The following is a 17,946-nucleotide window of genomic DNA, read 5'->3' on the forward strand; positions in this document are numbered from 1 at the left end:
TGAACATGTTAATTGAGGATATTGCGAAACTGTACGGGTGTAATATCAAAGTGTGAACACTAGGTGGGAGGTAATTGAGGTGTGATGATGTGATAGACTAGAAGATTACCTCATGCAGGTGATGTCAACAGCTTAGACCGCTACTGGATGAAGAATCATCCAATCTTCGACGCCCTCAAGAAATGATTGGACAAAAATGGGTATTGATAAAGAGCAGTAGAAGCCCTGGAAATGAGCCAATCAAAGGAAAAATCCAAAACACACCAATCATGAACTGACAGAGGGCATAAGAATTGTCCTGGGACTCTGTCCCGGGTCCTCCTGTGGAACTTAAGTGTCCAAGGGAGTACCCCGTGGGTCACAGTTTTTTGAGTGTTGTTTGACTGTGGCTTGTCACGCGGAGCCTGGGCTTGGGTCCCCGCTCTCAGTTGTTAATAAATAAACGGGCTGGCTTTTCTTTCCAAAAAGTCTCAGCCTCGTTTACAACAATTTGGGCTGTTGGCGTACTCCGAACGTGAGATGCTGCGGTCACGGTGCTGCTGCTGCAGAACAAGCGATATTTGGAAAGTGAACACAAGCGGCTCTGACGTGGGAGCTGCTCCATCGCCTTGTCAGAAATCCAAGGCAGCCCTCTCGTGGCCACGGCTGTTTCGGAGCAATTGCTTTGGCTTTAATCCCTATCGGTGCTTGTGGTCACAGCTCGAAACACACGGGGTGGTGTCAGGAGAAGGGCTGGGGCATGAAACAGACCCGTGCTTTACGTTTTGATCAGGTGCTTTTTGTGTACGAACCGGCCAGGGCTGAAAGCAAAGCGGGGCTACCCGGCGCTCCGGAGAATTCCGTTCCTTTTGTCGTGGGTTGGGGTCTTAGTTCGTTTATTTGGTGTTGAATTTTGGTGGTTTTTTTAAATTTTATTGTTTGTCTTGTTTGCTTTTTTTGAGGGTGCTGATTATTGGGTGCTTTTACATTTTTTGCGGCTTGTCTGCTCCTTCTCTCCGGGCGCTGTGCATCCACTCTGGGCAGGGATGGCAGCATCCCCGGCCGCCAGGCTGTGTGTGGAACGCCCGTCCCCTTGCCTGCCAGGACCGCACCAGTCCGTGGGCTCGGTTGGCCCTGATGGGGAAGGCTCCGGCCGCTCTGCGCTGTTCCCGCCCTGCTGCACAGCGAGCCCCGCCAGGCACGGGACAGCGGCGGCTGCTGAGGAACCCGCGCTCCAACGGCTGCCGCTGCCGCCAGCCAATCAGGGCGGGGCGCTCTCTGCCGCCAGCCAATAAAGACGGGGCGCTGTCTGCCGCCAGCCAATGAGGGCGCGGCGCTGGTGGCCGGCAGCTCCCCAGGCGTGCGCCGGCGCGGCCGTTGGCGGCCCGGGCGGTTTGAAGCCGAGCAGGCGGAATGGCGGAGCCGCGGCCGCCGGGACCGCAGGGGGATGGCCGGGACTCGCCGGCTGCCGGTGCCGGCGCCGGCCCGCGGGACCGCGCCGAGCAGGCCGAGAGAGGTATGGGCTGCGTGTGCCCGCGGGCGAGGAGGGCCGCGGGCAGCCGGGAGGGCCGCGGGCAGCCTGCGCCCCGCGCTCGGGCGGTGCCCGAGGGATGCAGCTGGATGGTGTGGAGGCGAGGAGCGGCCAGGTCAGGCTGTGCTGTCCGGGGCTGCTCCGGCTGGGGTTCGGATCCACCGCGGGCCGCCCCCTGGGCAGGGTAACGCCTGCTTGGCTGAACGTCCCTCGTACCCGGCCGGCCCCGCAGCCGCCCCCCGGCTCGGGGCGTGGGCACCGGCCTGGAAACGAGGGAGCGCACGTAGGGATGGCTCTGGAAATCAACACTAAAATGTGGTGGGGTTTCTTTCCTTTTGATCGTAAAGTTCTGGTATGTTTGTCAGTGCCTACTACGGGCGCTGAAATGGGCGTCGAGGAATGTGTATGGGTTTGAAACGCTTCATCAAGGATAATTTTAAGACGTGCCCTAGAAAGCAGGTTCGTGATAGGCCTTGGGCTGAACAGGAGTTCTCTGGGAATAGACCAATGAGTGGCTGAACTGACAGCTCGTGGGGTTTGCTTTACTCCCGCTCCTCTTTCCAGATCTGCACCGGGAAGATGCTGAGAGTGATTCGAGTGCTGACTCCTGGAGTGACTATGGCAGTCGTGACAAACCAGGGACTACTTTAGGAAGAACAGTGCCAGACGGGAACGTGCTTTTTCCAGATATTTTTCACACCGATCATCTTTTGTTTTACGAGCGATTCAGAGCTTACCAGGATTACATCTTGGGTAAGTAATTTTTTCATAGGTAAATAAGGTGGTGTCAGTTTTCTTGTAGTGACTTTAAACGATCTAGTTTAAATGGAGTCACTTGCATATTAAGGTGCGAGATGCCTTTAATAATGGGGGCTGGAAAATATACAGTGTCCTGTCATCACTTATGCTGTAACCTCAGCTGCTCTAGCTGGTGGACCAGGAGGCAGTAATTTTAATATAAGTAAATAAAATCTGAGTGATGGAAAGGCAGAGGTGTTAATAGTGGATTCTGTGCCTTCTTTTACCTGGTCTTCCTAGAATTTTTTTGTGTATTGTAAACCTGTTTAAGATAAGGCAGAGGTTATGTGCTTAATACGATTGGCACTGAAACCTTCAGTGACTGGAATGTTGAGTCCTGGATGTCTTTCAGAGGAGCACAAACCAGATGGTCTCCAGCTCTCTCAATACTAAGAAAACTAGCAAAAATGCTTATGGTTATCACGAGCAAAACAAAATGAAGTCCAACATGACAGGTGGTAGAGGAACATTTCAATTGTGTTGACTTTCATTTTCCAGTGATGCGGAGGACTTTTCATCCATTCCTTGCATAAATGTATGTCTTCAATTTCTTTTTAGCTGACTGCAAAGCTTCTGAGGTGAAGCAGTTCATAGCCGAATACCTGGGGAAGGTCCTTGAGCCCTCTGGCTGGCAGGCAATCTGGCGCACTGATGTGTTTGAGGTCCTTGTTGGGGTGAGTGGATCGCTGCTGCTCAGGCATTTGTCTCCAGTTTACATAATTTACCTCTGCAACAGACTTTTCTAGGTCTCTCAATGTCCAGGTCATACATCCCTGTTGCAAACCTTGGATGTTCAAACTTGCAGTTTTATCACATGGTTGAGGAGGGAAAAACTCTGTAGCCTCTCAGCTCTTCTGTCCAGTTAGTGACAAAAATGGCTGTCACTGGCCCAGACTAAGAAGAAACTTGGATTGTTTGTATCCTGTGGGCACTTTGAAAAATGAGCCTCAAAGGGGTCCCAAAGAGCTGTGAAGTATTGGTTTGTTTGAGTCTGAGGATACTGCTTTTGCCATTTTTTTAAAACAGCAAAACAAAACAAAAAAAAAAAAAAGAGAGCAACTTACTGGCCTTGCTATGAGCATTATGAGGGATTTGAATGAAGTTTTGGATGTGGGAAAGGCTCTCTAGCATTGTGGATGTGAGAAGCTTAACTTCGGGTCATCATTCAGCTGTCGAGATGGCCTTGGCTGTACTGTGCCATTTGTGTTGGTTTGTGTGGGTCAGTTGGGACCCAGAATGGCCATGACTGAGGCACATCATGTTCCCCTCCCTCAGCTGGATCTGCAGTTCTGAGGGAATCTGCAGAGCTGTTTGTTCCCACAGGTGGTTGGTGTGAATTTCTTGGCTCTGAAGGCAGTTGTGCAGCTCAGTGAGCCGTTCCTGTGCGAGTCCCAGGATGGCAGCTTTACCCTGGAATGCATGCAGGAGCTCCTGGAGCTGAAGGAACATCAGATCCTGCTGCAGGAGCTGTGGGTTGTGTATGATGAGTCAGGAGAGTTTGACCAGACAGCACTAGCCATAGAGCATGTCAGGTAGGACAATTACGCCCTGCTAGTACCCCGTGCGTCCTGTCCTGAATTCTTGGGCCATGCTGGCAGCTCCACAAGCCAAGTTTTCCAAAGTAAATCTGATGACTGGTACTCTGAGGAGACTGCTTTCCCTCTCTTTTTCACCCCAGAGTGACTGTGTCACTTGCAGCCTAATACACTATTCTTTCTCTTTAATAACATTTTGGTGGATTTTTAATTTTTTTGGTCCTGTTCTTCTTTTTGCATTTTGCCTCCTCCCCTAAATTTGCTCTTTATTCTTTAGGTGTCTCTTTACATATTCTGTATATTTTTTCTTCTTTTCCATCTTCCTTTCTTTCAGGCACTACATGCTGTTTGAAATCTCTATACAAAATTGGCTGTTAGGAGTGGACAAAGAAGCTAAAATAGGAGGAATGACCTACATTGTCAGAAAGAAAGCTTAGCTGAAGGGCGATTGGCCGAAACCAAACAACCAAAAAGCCTCAGAATATGAAGAGTGTCAGTCTTGCTTTTCAAATCCAGCTTTTAGCTGTTCACTCCCTTTTGAGGAAGTAGGAAATTATTATGAATTTTAAACTTAGAGACAAAGTAAAACTCTTTATGCAGGTAAGCAACAGGAGAGGTGACTTCTGTGTGTACTGAGCAGCTTAGGGGACAGTAGCATGAATTTAGAGAAAGGTGATGCTTTGAGGTGAATTCTCACATTGGTTACATTGGTGTTTCCAGTGCTCTTGACTCTGCTCTCCTCTGTATGATTTCACACTTGGCTTCCAAAGGTTCTTCTACCAGTGCATCTGGAGGACGTGGGACGAGGAGGAGGAGGATGAGTTTGATTACTTCGTTCGATGTGTTGAGCCTCGACTGAGACTGTGAGTGCAACACCTTTGCTGTTCTTAGGGCAGAACCACTGGAATGTGCCATGTGGGAATAGTGACTCAAAATTAGGTGTAAAAAAACCCTGTTGACTCGTAAACCAAAGCAAGTTTGTTGTAACAGCATTCACTGTCAGCTGGTCAAAATTTTGTATGGAAAGAGAGCACAACTGAGGCTGCCACTTGATTTCTGAGCCCTCAGTTTTTCCCTGTAGTCTTTGGCATTCCATCAGATGGTGCCCTAAATTCAGCAATAGTCACCCTCACACTGGTACAAGTTGTAATCTTAATAAAGGCTGGCATAGGATACTCCATTCTTTACCTCTGGGCATAAAATAAAAACCAGAATGGAGCTGAATGTAAACAAAAACTTGTAAATCGGTCATTCTGCAGGAAGAATGTGTGTGAATCTTTCTTAGTTTTTCTAATAAAGGCTTAGATATTACCTTCTAAATTGTTACCCTTTTTTTATGGCTGTGCTTATGCCTTTATTTTAGAGTGAGTTTCTGATAGTTGTATACAATCTTTCAAGGCGGATGGGCAGCTATTTAGAAAGTAAAATGTTCTGATTTTCTCGTTTTGCTGCTTGCAAATAAAGTGGAGCAGTGTTGATGCAGACTGCAGAGAACTTTGACTTAAGCACTGATGCAGAACTCCTCAGGTTCTCTCCAGTCTCATGTTTGGTCTTTGAGGATTGTGAATGTGCTGACCCCTTGCTCTGAATTGCAGGCACTATGATGTCCTGGAACACCGGGTGCCTTCTGGGCTGGTAGCTGATTATCAGAACTTGTTGGCTAAATGTGAAGAACTTTATGAGAAGTTTTTAAATGTGAGGAACAGCATATCAAGCAATGATTCGGACTCAGAAGCAGAAAATGTTTCCATGGTGGAAGGACTAAAATTGTATGACAAAGTGGAGCACTTAAAACAAAAGCTAAAACTAATTGAGAATCCTCTGCTGAGGTAATTGGTAGGTTTGTGCGGGGAGGAGGCTCCTAAGGGCAATCACATAACTTAGAGGAGGTGTTTACTGAAGGAAGAGCTGTTGGCTGTGTTGCTCTTGTTGCAGGTACGTGTTTGGTTACCAGAAGTATGGCAGCCTCCAGGCTAAAGGACTGAGACCAACGGGTGCCAAGGTCACTCATGTTGTGCCCTGGACCATGACAGCAAGTCTGCTTCATCTGTTGGCAAGGGATAAACTTTGCCCAGAATCTTGTGAAGGCCTAGAAATACAGGTGCAGTGACAGGAATTGTCTGCTAATAGTTTTTCCTCTCAAGAAACGATGTGGAAGAATAAGTTAATTTACCATGTGCAAGATACGAAGATACTACATTTGCAACATACTACACTACAGGGCTGGGATTTTTTTGTCAGTTCAAAACAAAAAAGTCACTGTAATTTAAACAATAAGTGGTAAAACTGGATGATACAAATAATTTCTTTTTATTCATTTGTGCCTATTGAGTACTCTATACAAGCAACTTACTTCCTGTGTGTAGGAAATGAGATGAACCTGTAATAATTCTACAGTGAAACATGGTAAGGTGTAACACTTGAATTTAGGTTTGAAATGCCCATGTCTCTTGATGCTGCTGATCATGATCTAGAGTTTGAAGGAAGAAATGTCATTTTCTTGCTTCGGTACTGTGTAGGAAATAATTTATTTCAGGAGCAGCTATGTTTAGTTTCAGTGAACTCAGACAAGACTTGCTACTTCAGCAGTTAAGAACAGGCTGAATTCCTTGCACCCAGATGAAATGGTTTGCTGTATTCTGATCATGTTCATGAATTACACTTTGCCAAGATGGAGCCATGGGGAAGGTCCTGGAATAACTTCCAGGCTATAAATCTGATTTTCTGACTTGGCAACTGAAAAAATGCTCTTATTATGTTTACCTTGGAATTTGCTGGGATGCAATAAAGGTGTAGTTTTTCTGTGCTGTCATCCTTCAGTATAGAATTCCTCAGTAATGTTTGTGAAGGATATCAGCCTGCCCTCTTTATCAAGGAAAAGGACCATGTGGACACTATTTACCACTGTGGTATTGGAACTGTGTTTGGGGGTGACTCATACCACGAGCAAACACAGGAGTATTCAGACCAGCTCTGATCTACTTGCTGAATTGTTTGGTTTTTATTTTCTTTACCTTCTGTCATCCATTTCTTTGTGGTAAATTCATGGCAAATCACTTAGGCTCAATTGAAGTGTTGGCTCCAGGCGGTGGTGAAGTTTGCTTTGGGGTGAATGTGTTGCTTGATCTGTGTGTCCACAGTTTTCTCTTGGGGGAATGGGCATGACACAAACATCAAAGGCATGTGTTAATGCTGGTTTTGTCCACAGAGGGCTACAATTCTTGAATTCAAAGTAGAAATTTTGTATTATTGGTACCATTAAAAGGGTTTCTTTTAAGCAAAAGCAGCAGCACTTAATTGAAAGCAAGCTCTAAGGGCATAAAAGCATCCATTTTTACAGCATTCTTTGGGATCTGATTGTATTTTTTTGTCTATTGCAGTTTCACTGTGATCCACTGGCAGCTGTAAATGCCTGTTATGAAGGAGACAGAGTCATCATCTGTCCTGGTCATTATGTTGTCGATGGCGTCTTCTGCATTGCTGATTCCGTTGAGATAGAAGGTAGAAGGTTTGCTAGTCTAAAGGTCCTTAAACAAGTAAATGGAATGCCTTAAACTAGCTCTGTGTAAGGATTTACTCTCTGCAGAGTTTGCCAGGAGCATTTGCTTTTTTCTGCAAAGTATTCTGAGAGGCTTCTACTAACTTAAGAGTACTTGAGAAATGTCTTTGTGGTTCTTTGCATGTCTGAATGGGCCTCGGGCAGCCTCTGAGCCCCACTGCTGCTACAGCCCCAGTGAGAGCAGGAGGAAGGAGCCAGGAGGTGCTCTTAGGATTTAGTGATGGCACTTGGAGCATGTCAGTGATGGGGAGCAGGGGCTGCCAACCTGAGTGCACTTGTGGGAGGCACGCAGGTGGAGGAGGAAGCTTTTGATTAACACATTTTTTCTGTAGAAACAGACACAACAGATGTGATTTTAGAATTTTTCTTGCAAAATATTTGTGTTTTAAATACTTCCGCTTTGCCTAGGATATGTTGCTGTCTCACCACTCTTGATTTCTCAGTGTATTCCTGTGCTTTAGGCAGGCGCACTCTGTTGCAGTGTTACAGTCTGTTTATCACTGGGGGTTCTGCAGCTGTTCATACACTTATTTAGTTGCATTTTTGTCTTGTCAAAGCTTCTTAATGAGAAGAAGGCTGAGAGTTTAATTTCCTGATGTTCTGGACTTTTCTTTTTCTCGCCCTTCTTGTTTTATGAGTGTCATTTTCTTTCTTGCCCATCTCCTGTGTGTGTTTGATTTATAAAGATACACATTGTGATAACCAGTGCACCTGCAGGACAAGGGACCTCGATAAAGTGCTTTATTTATCTCAAGAATGACATTGTTCTAAAATGTGTGTGGTGCTATTTATTGCTTTTCTAGCTTTGAGGAAACTGAAATACAAATAGTGCAGTACCACACATTAAAGGATGAGCTGCTCTATTTTAAGGAGCAAGGCACATAAATATGTATTTTTAGTACAAACCATGCTCTGAATAACAAGTACTTGTCAGGTATTTAATCTTCTTATATGGACTCCTGTTAGATAAGGTATTATAGCAGTAGGAGCAGCCAGGAACGTTTGAAGTAGGAGCATCAAGACAAACTTTGCTGGCACTAATCTGAGCAGCTGGCTGCTTTGGTGGCTTTTTTGGGATGAAGGGGTGACTCATGGAAGATATGTGACTTTGCTTCATAGAGCTTTTATTTTTTCCCAGCCTCTGTGCAAGTCAGTACCAGGGTTGAAAGTATGAAGATTAGTAAGTCAGGGATAAATAAAAACTTTCAGGAACTAAATAAGGCTCAAGCAGTAGCTGTTGCAGGAAGTCATGGTAAAGATAACTTCCATGCTGGACAAAAAGGTGTTGCAAAGGCACCTGAGAACTTCCCTTCTGCTTGTGCCGTAGTTGTTCAAGCTGGCTGGGAACCTGCAGCATCAGCCCTTCTCTGTCTGTGCTCCGTGTCAGTGGATGACAGTGGCCTTGGGCTGCCTGTGGAGCCCCTCAGCCTCAGGCAGGGGCACAGCCCTGCTGGGGAGTGAACACCCCTGGGCAGCAGGTGAACCTTCCTTTGTTCTAGGGCTGCTGCTTCAGAGGTGAAGTGTAAAGCAAGCTAAAGGCACAGTCAGAAAACTGCAGGCACTCTGTAGGACAATCATTCCTAAAACTCCTGCTTTGGATAATAACCTCGTTCTGTAGTGGTGAGAAGTTAAGCTACATCTGACTTTTGCTGTCCTGTGGTGTTTTCCATGCTGGAACTGTCCCATGCCCCCTCCTTTCCAGGGGTGACCCTAAATCTACATAGCAGTGGGAAAAGGTTTCTGGGTAATACCATGTGTTGAAATATCAATCACTTAACTTTGCATTAAATTGCCTGTCTTTAAAACTTTCTGCCGACTCTTGTTCAAAGGTTGGTTGTTTGGGTTTTGGTTTTTGTGTCGCACTGACTGCTCGCTCCTCTGCTCGGCTACTCCCTGTGGTGTGTGACAGGAGTGGGGAGCAACCAGAGGCTCTCGGCTTTAAAGCTGCTCCTCTGGAGTTCAGCTCTGCCCAGGGGAGCTGAAGCTCCAGGCACAGCAGCCCAGACGAGGGAGAGGATAAAAAGTAGTGAGGAGGCTTGCCACAGGAGGTAATCCAACTTTATTGGAGGGTCTCCGGATCAGAGCTGAACAATTTATAAAGGGAGGCGTTAAAATGGGGATGAATTGTCAGGGGACCAATAGGGATCTCTAAGGGAGGGATATGGACAGGGATAGACGTTCACATAAACCAACAGTCTTGAGGGGTGGAGGGAAAGGGGTCACAGGCCCCAATGGGGGCGTCGTGGTTCAGGGAATTTCCAAGAGGGGAGGTATCTGAGGGGGCAGGATCTCGGGGGATTGACGGGGACCATATTTGGGTAATTAGGGGGGGCTCTGGTGACAGGCACAGAACTTTCGGGAATAACGGGAGGGGTTTGGGTGATTGATGCGGAACAAGGGGAGGAGAACAACAATATAGGGAACACCGGGGGAGCGGCTTGGGTCTGGGGCAAGCCAACTGGGAATAGAAGTGGGGAAGGTAGGGATGAACCATCGGGGTACAGAGAACATATGAAAATACAGTAAAAGTATCGCATCACCACAGGTTTTTGGGTGTTTTTTTTGTTTTTTTGGGGTTTTTTTGTTTGTTTTTAACCTTTCTACTTGCATGTGGCAGTATTTATTAATTTATGTACTTGGTTAAAAGCTGGCATTCTGCTTGGGCCCTTCTTATCTTGTGTGTGCTTTCAGAAAATGATAGGACTCATGCTGCTTTAATGGATGTTGCATTATTGCTTTCCTTATCATGATTCTTGTCAGTGACAAGCAATAAAAGCTTTACATGCTCATAAATTTTCCTGTAAGTGCTTAAATGCTGACAACTGTGGATGGCTTAGTAAATCAATGTTGGCATGTGCTTGTGAAAGCTTCTTTTTAAACCGAATTAATTGGGGAGCCTGTGCAACACAGGAACGCTGAATTTCTCCCCAAATTCCAGGCAAATAGGGAAGTTGAGTGAGGCATACTAACAGTATCAAGCCCTTTCCACTTTTTTTTCTGGTGTTGTGGTGTGGCTGCTGTTCCCCGCTGTGTTCTTTGGAAGCTTTGCATGTTCTAGTGAACTTCTGTCCTTGGAGAGCAGACTGGAGGTGCCTGTGTGTCCTCAATTCCTGCATCCCCCCTTCTCTGTTGTAACTTTTGGGAGTGAGAACTTCGGCCTTGGCAAATGTGAGCTCAGTTACCCATTTGTTCAACTTTCTCAAATAACCTTGCATTTTGTTGTGTGCCATTCAAGTAAGGTAACTTTTTGGAGTGCCCATACCTTGGCACAGAGGGGGTGTAACGTGTAGCCTGGCCACTTGGTGAAAATCCTATTCAAGGTATTAAAACATCAAGCTTTAAACTTCTTTCATTAATTTAAGAGTCTGTTACGTACTGAACACCTCATTGTCACCAGATATTCTCCAAACTTGCATCTTTCACCTCTGCCCTTAGGCTATGGCCTGCCAGATGATGTCGTGATAGAAAAACAAGGTAAAGGAGACAACTTCTTTGACTGTACAGGAGCCAATATAAAGATCTCCAATTTGAAGTTAGTACAACATGATGCTGTGGAGGGGATTTTAAGTAAGTGTAAAAGCATCTTGACCTTTTTGTGACTCTTCTATAAATAGTGTTAGAATTAAAGCAGGGGACCCAGTGTTGCAGTTTGACAAAATATTGTAGAGAGGAGCCCTACAGGTATAAGTATCAAGTCTTCCCCCTCTTTTTTTTAACTTGCTCATAATGTGGACATCAAAATAACCTCTGTTTGTACTTTCAAGCTATTGTGGCTCTTACACTTTATTCTTATACTGGGATAAGATCTTTTGACTTGATCTGCTGTGTCTCTGAGTGCTGTGCAGCCTGTGTCAGGCTGAGTGGAAAAGGAAAAAATTCCACTTTCCATAGAAAAGCCTCCATGGCAATATGCAGCTGCAGCTGACCTCAGCCAGTGCTCCACTGAGGAACAGCATGTGCTGTAGGAGTCCTGTAGGGCTTTGTTTCCAGCACCTTCAAACTGACACTCAACTAAGTCTAAATTGTATCCAATGAGTTTATTGGGCATGGCCTTGTCTTTGCAGAAGATGCTAATTAATATTTTGCCTCAACAGAAATTTGGGTTTTAAACATGTTAAAAAGTTTATTAACACTTGTATGCATGTATTTAATATCTTTTGAGTCCAGAAGTCTCTTAGGAATGTAATGAAAAGAATTACTGCTGTCATAAAAAAAAAAGACAAAAAAACTTTAAGACAAATCTTCAACCAGTTTGTCCCTGCTTAGACCACAAAAACAGCATGAGTTCAAACCACACATGAACAAATCAGTGAATTGAATCTGAAGTGGATGAAATGAAAATATCACACTGCAAAGCTGCTCTAAGGCTGTGTGTTGGAGGCGTTTGTCTTTGCAGAACTGGTTCATCCAGCAATAACTGTTTCTGTGTATGTAGATGTCCATCATGGGAAAACCACGCTGGAGAATTGTGTGTTACAGTGTGAAACCACAGGAATAACAGTGAGGACATCAGCTGAGCTACTGATGAAAAACTCAGATCTTTATGGGGCCAAGGTACACACTCATTCTTAACTTGGATTTATTGCCTAATTGAAAATAAAGGTTTCTCTTTCGAAATAGTGCAGTCAGTTACAGAGTGGCTTCTGTCGCTCTGGAGAGAACTTTACAAATTCATTTTGGACAGCTACATGTTACTGAATCAAGATTGGTCCCAGGGGTCTTGTAGCCTCTAGTGAAACGTGTCAGGCTGGTCTGTGTGTGATGATAGCAAAGTGATGCAGTAACAGGGGACATCTGTGAAATAATCATTGCTTGCATTGCTGATTCATGTCCTGCAGTACTTTTAAAGTGATTTCCTGGTTTCTCTGCCCATAACTAGTTTTCTCATTTCCATTTGTTATGCAAGTGAAATGCCCTTTTTGGCACCTTTGATTCTTACAGAGGGATGATAAACACAAAAATGGACTCTGATTTGGATATTTTGTAGAATGATGGGGCTTGAGGTATTGAGAGGGATGACTGAAAAACAAGCAAGTAATTCAAAGCTGTGCATCTACTCTTCAGCAGGCCTTCATGGACTGGTGCCAGTAATAATGGGGGGCGTCAGCCTTGAGTAATGCTGCTTGAGCTGGGTAGCAAAGCTGTGAAGCTGGAGGGGTAACAAGAGTTTTGCATTGTGCAAACTGGTAGATGAACACAAAGATCTGCCATGGAGTGGTCAAGTTCCATTGTAAATGTGCCTGAACTGTTTGTGAACTGCTACCAACTGTATCTTGTAGGGTGCTGGTGTGGAAATCTATCCAGGAAGTGCGTGCACCCTGCTGCACAATGGGATCCACCACTGCAAGGAGGGAATACTGGTCAAGGTCAGTCCCAGCCACAAGGTACTGGTTTGCCAAAAGGTTATCACTGCATCCATTAGTGCCAGTAGGTTTGGGTTGGCTTAAAACCTGCTGTGCTGTGCTGGAACTTGTACACGTCACACATGATGACAATGGGACTTGCTTGCTTTGGCCTGACCACCAAAGCAGTCACCTGGTTTTATTTCTTATCTGCCAGAAGGAGAAAATACCTTTTGCAATGCTGCTTGTGTAGGCAAATAATTGTGCTCTAGCCAATGCAGAGAACTGATTCTACCTAAAACTGGAAGGTTTTTTATCCCTTTAGCTGGACGTGACATGTTGGATTTCTGTTTTGTTCTGTAGAACTTCTTAGATGAGGATTATGAGGCTCCCAAGATAACCATGGTTAATAATATGATCCATAATAATGAAGGATATGGTGTGGTCCTGGTTAGACCAGTGATGGCCTCTGAAATGAAGGATGCTTCAGCACAGGGAACTAAAGGTATTTTTCTTTTCCTTGAAGAAACTCGTAAAACTAGTAAGTCTAGTATACCCAGGTTTTTGGATTGCATAATTCGTAACTTCTATTTGAAATTTGTGGCTGTCATGAAGTGCTTAACCAAAGAGTGAGTGGGATGAGGTGACAATGCTAAGATTGAAGAAAATTAATTCCAGGATTTCTTAATGATGTGGCTGTTTTGCATGACTGTTGGTGACATTGACTCTTTCCTGCCTTAGGGAATACACAACCTACCCAGGCAGGTGATGAGACAGCCTGTGCCGAGGGCTCCAGACAAGAGCAACCTGGATGTGTAACTGATGAGTTGGAGCTTTATAAGCGAGCTGGGACTTCTGAACAAACTGAAAACAACTCTGAAATTGCAAATGTACTTGGGGCTACTTCTGCGAAGAAGTGCCAGATGCACAAGAAAAGACTGAGTGAACTGGGCTTTACAGAAGCTGATGACAACTTAATGTCACAGAAAATGTTTGTCTCTGTTGAGGGCAATCAGTTCAAATGGAATGGGAAAGGAAGCTTTGGTATCTTTCTTTTCTGACTGTCCTGACTCCTGCTGGCATTGCAGTAGGATTTGTACAGTTACTGGTCAGATCACATGCCAGGAGTTGTGCTATGTTGTTACACTTTTATTTCCCAAGTGTAATCCTTATTAAAGGACTGGGGCTAAAAACTCACTTGGTTCTTTTGTCTCATGTTTTCCAAACCTTAAATCTCCTTGGTGAGCTGCCTTTGTGATGCTCACATAGCACTTCTTTCCCTTGCACTTCATTTTAAGCCTGGCTTATCTCTTGATAATGTATTGTTTTTAAAATCAGTTTTGTTATCAAATGGCAGAATGGGTCAGGTTGGAAGGGAACACAGTGGGTCATCTGGTCCCACCTCCCTGCTCAGGCAGGGCCATACCAGAGCTCACGGCACAGGATTGCATCCAGACTACTGTGGAATGTCCCCAGTGAGGGAGGCTCCACACCCTCTCTGGGCAGCCTGTTCAGTGCTTGGTCACTGCACAGCAAATAAATCCTCATGTTCAGGTGGAACTTCCTGGGCATCAGTTCCTGCCTATAGCCTCTTGTCCCACTGCTGGGCTCCACGGAGCAGAGCCTGGTCCCTGCTCTGACACCTCCCTTTGGATACTGACAGACAAGGATGAGGTCCCCTCTCAGTCATCTCTTCTCGAGGCTGAGCAAGCCCAGCTCCCTCAGCCTTTCCTGATCAGAGAGATGCTCCAGTCCCTTCAATATCTTTGTCACCCTCTGCTGGCCCCGCTCCAGGCGTCCTGTGTCTTTCCTGCGCTGAGGATCTGAGAGCTGGACACAGCATTCCAGGTGATCCTCCCCAGGGCTGAGTAGAGGGGCAGGGTCACCTCCCTGACCTGCTCCAATGCTCTTCCTAAAGGCCCCCACGATCCCATTGGCCTTATGGTCACAAGGACACGGTGCTGGCTCATGGACAGCCTGGCTGTCACCAGGACCCCCAGGCCCTTCTCCTCAGAGCTGTTCCAGGTCACCCCCAGCTCGTGCAGGTGCTGGGGTTGTTCCTCCCAGGTGCAGGACCCTGCACTGCCTTCGAACTTAATCAAGTTCTTCCCTGCCATCCTGTCAGCCTGTTGAGGCCCTTCTGAAGGGCTGCACAGCACTCAGGGGCATTGGCTGCTCCTCCCAGCTTTGTGTCTTCAGTGAACTTGTTGATGAGGCCTCTGCTCCCTCATCCATGCCATTGATGAGTAAGTTAAACAATAGCATGTCCAGTATTGAGCCCTGGAGGACACACTGGTTAAAAATAAATAGTGGAAAGAAAGGAGGATGAGGAAGGCGAGTTAAATAAAACATTGCATCACCACAACAATGGAAGTGGAGTGGATGGAAATGGAAACTAATATATGTGTTTAGTAGGTATTTCAATGCAGCTTCTACCATCGCTGCCCAAATATTTGTAATATTACAAATGCCTGGGAAGACAAAGCTCCCATCACTGAAATGTGTAACAGGCCAATCTTGACAGACACTGAGGCCACTCAATAATGCATGTTTTGATGTGCGTGTGAAGGGTGCAGGTCAGACCTCCGTGAGAGCTTGGCTTTCTGAAAAGCTCCTCAACTCGGGGTTCCTCCTTAGGCCCACAGACAAGCAGATTTCTTAGCTTACTTCGTGAATGATCATCCAGTTCTAGCAGAAATAGTTGCCCTTTCCTCCTTTTTACAAATGCTTTCATTCCAGTGGCTCATACAGAAACTATTCCAGCTGCTTTATTGTGCCTGTTAGTAGTTGATCGTGCCTGACTGCTGTGGTTGGGTCCTGCTCTGGGTAGGTCCACCCGCGTGTTTTGTGCTCTGCAGACTGCACTTGAGTCATTCCCACAGTAGGATGCACTGGTGTAATTGTTGGTAAATCACTGGGTGGTCTTAACCCACTCTAATAAGGCCTTAATCTCTCAGCAGAAAATTAAAACATGGAAGCAGCAGTGTAACCAAGTACCGCGTTACTTGAGAGTCCTCAAAGCGTCTTTCAGAGCTTTTCTTCAAATGCATTTTAAAATGTGCCCTTTTGTTCAAATGCTTTTCTCCAGGTTTGGTGTGCTTGTTTAATGGTGTGAATGTTTAGTAGTGTGAAGCATGGTTTTCACAGGTATTTTTCACATTAGCACATTCTTAGTCCTCACAAAGTCACCTGTAAGGACTTACAAGGAAGTGCTATTCATTGATGTGCTACTGCAGTTTGGGAGAGAAATACTACAGGTTAAAGCTGGTGTTTGCCTGGCAGACCACCTTTGAAATGGCTGATGCTCAGTGCCTCCAAGGCTTTCCAACCGTTTTATTGCTCTGAAACTGAAATGAGGTCACAAATGCAATATTGGTTCCATAATGATATTTAAACTATCAATAGTGTTTTGTGACTTGAGGGAAGTATTTCCAATACCTGACCCTATTTTGCTCCTATCCATGTCTCTGTAGATTTGTGCATAGCTGTGTTTGTCAAGCTGTTAAGACACTTTGCAGCCTGCAAATACCTTTCCTTTTTACTCCATGATGCTACACCACCACATTGGAGTGTTGTTGCCTTGTTCAAAGGTGTCTTTCAGTTTGTCCTATTTTCTACACTTTATAACAGTAGCAGACAATAATTCTTAGTGTCATTAGGGCCTTGTATAAATGGAGAAATCAGTATCTGAAAGTGCAATGCACTCACTTGTAAAACATGCTTGATACACTTTTTTTTTTTCTCTTGTGAGGTACAAAGTGTTGCAGCATCTTCCCTTTTCCTGTGGTTATCATTCCCCTATCTACAAGCTTCTGGATTTTTGGACTTCCTTAGTTTGATACAAGTCCTTTTAGAGATACTTTCTAAGATGAGATTTGGGTTCTGTTTTCAGGAAGTCTCAAACACATTATTTAAATCTGAACCCAACTGCAATTAATGTTTGTACCTGGTGAATATTCTATATGGGACAAAAGGCATCTTCTTGCATCACTTAGATTTGTCTGTGTTTATAGAGAGAGGAAGGTAACAGGGAAATGTGGGTGATTTACTTAAAGGTATGATGGTGATATATGACTTGCTTCTTGTTTAAGCTCTCTGAGGGTCTGTACCAGTGCTTTTAATGCTATTCCCAGGTCTTGGTACTCGTTTGCAAACTCATGTTCATTGCTGGGATTCCTGACCACCTCACACCTACAGCTTTTGGACTATGCTACTCTTTTCTTCTTTGAATTCCAAAAGTCTGCTTTATGCTAATGATGACACAGAAGGCAAGATAAGGCATGCCAGAAAGAATAAGGTTTTGCAAGATTAGATCTTGATTTACAAAGCAGCCTGGGAGGGTGTGCCATCCTTACCCTGCTGCTGGGTGTTGGTGTTTTGAGGGCAGACAGAACTCCAGATTACTTTTGTCTTTTTAAATACAGAAGAATCTCTTCCTTTTTCGACTTGTTTGAAATATAGGAAGAAACAGCAGAAACTTTTTAGCCTTAAGATGGGATGACAGGAGGCGTGAAAGCCTTTGTCTTGCTGGCATCTCACCACTTTTCGAGTCTTTGAAGTCATTCCCTTCTGCACCCTGATTTAGTGGAAACATACCATAAACCATGACTGCCTCGAATATTCACTGTTCAGATATATCTGTCTTGTGTTCCATTTCCATTCTTGGGGGAGGTTTCATAGGTTATCATATTTTTCTTTTTGGCATTGTATCCTGTAGTAATAGATTGCTTTTCAGATGGGAAGCTTTGCATTTTCTTTTGGACATGAAAATGCAAGCCTGTAATTGTCTCATGGCAGATAGATGCTTGATGATTTTAATTAGAATAATTAAGTTCAGAGCAAGCAGCTGAATTAGCCAGATTTGTTATTTCAGTGTATCCATTTATGCATGGACATTTCATTGTGGTAAGTTCTATTCTGCCTTTTTGGCCATATATACCAGGCTTACTCTTGCTGTTTGCTGAATAGTAAAGTGACACAATAAATTAATCTCTTGGACTTTTAAAATTGCAATTTCTTTCAAGTCAATAAAGAAATTGCCAAAACCTCCACACAGATGAACATTGATTTTGTTTTTTCCATTAGGTATATGAGGTACTTGTATTTTTACTCCTAATGAAAAATCAATTTAATAATTTCAATGTAAGGTAACTTTGATCATTCCTACTGTTTGAGGATGCTACTCTGCATTTTCAATTTAAA

The 17,946-nt window shown here is 44.7% G+C and overlaps 1 protein-coding gene across 1 annotated transcript; it reads left to right on the forward strand.

Moving 5' to 3' along the window:
- Positions 1–1,373: 1,373 nt before the first annotated feature.
- On the forward strand, positions 1,374–13,941 carry SHCBP1 (SHC binding and spindle associated 1). Its single transcript, XM_039558559.1, has 13 exons — positions 1,374–1,495; positions 2,075–2,263; positions 2,867–2,982; positions 3,632–3,840; positions 4,614–4,706; positions 5,439–5,672; positions 5,779–5,944; positions 7,224–7,344; positions 10,838–10,969; positions 11,838–11,956; positions 12,682–12,768; positions 13,108–13,249; positions 13,486–13,941. The coding sequence occupies exons 1-13, from the start codon at positions 1,393–1,395 to the stop codon at positions 13,803–13,805; spliced, it is 2,031 nt and encodes a 676-aa protein (XP_039414493.1). The 5' UTR covers positions 1,374–1,392; the 3' UTR covers positions 13,806–13,941.
- Positions 13,942–17,946: the final 4,005 nt, after the last annotated feature.

Source organism: Corvus cornix, chromosome 11, assembly GCF_000738735.6.
Source record: "Corvus cornix cornix isolate S_Up_H32 chromosome 11, ASM73873v5, whole genome shotgun sequence".
NCBI lineage: Eukaryota > Metazoa > Chordata > Aves > Passeriformes > Corvidae > Corvus > Corvus cornix.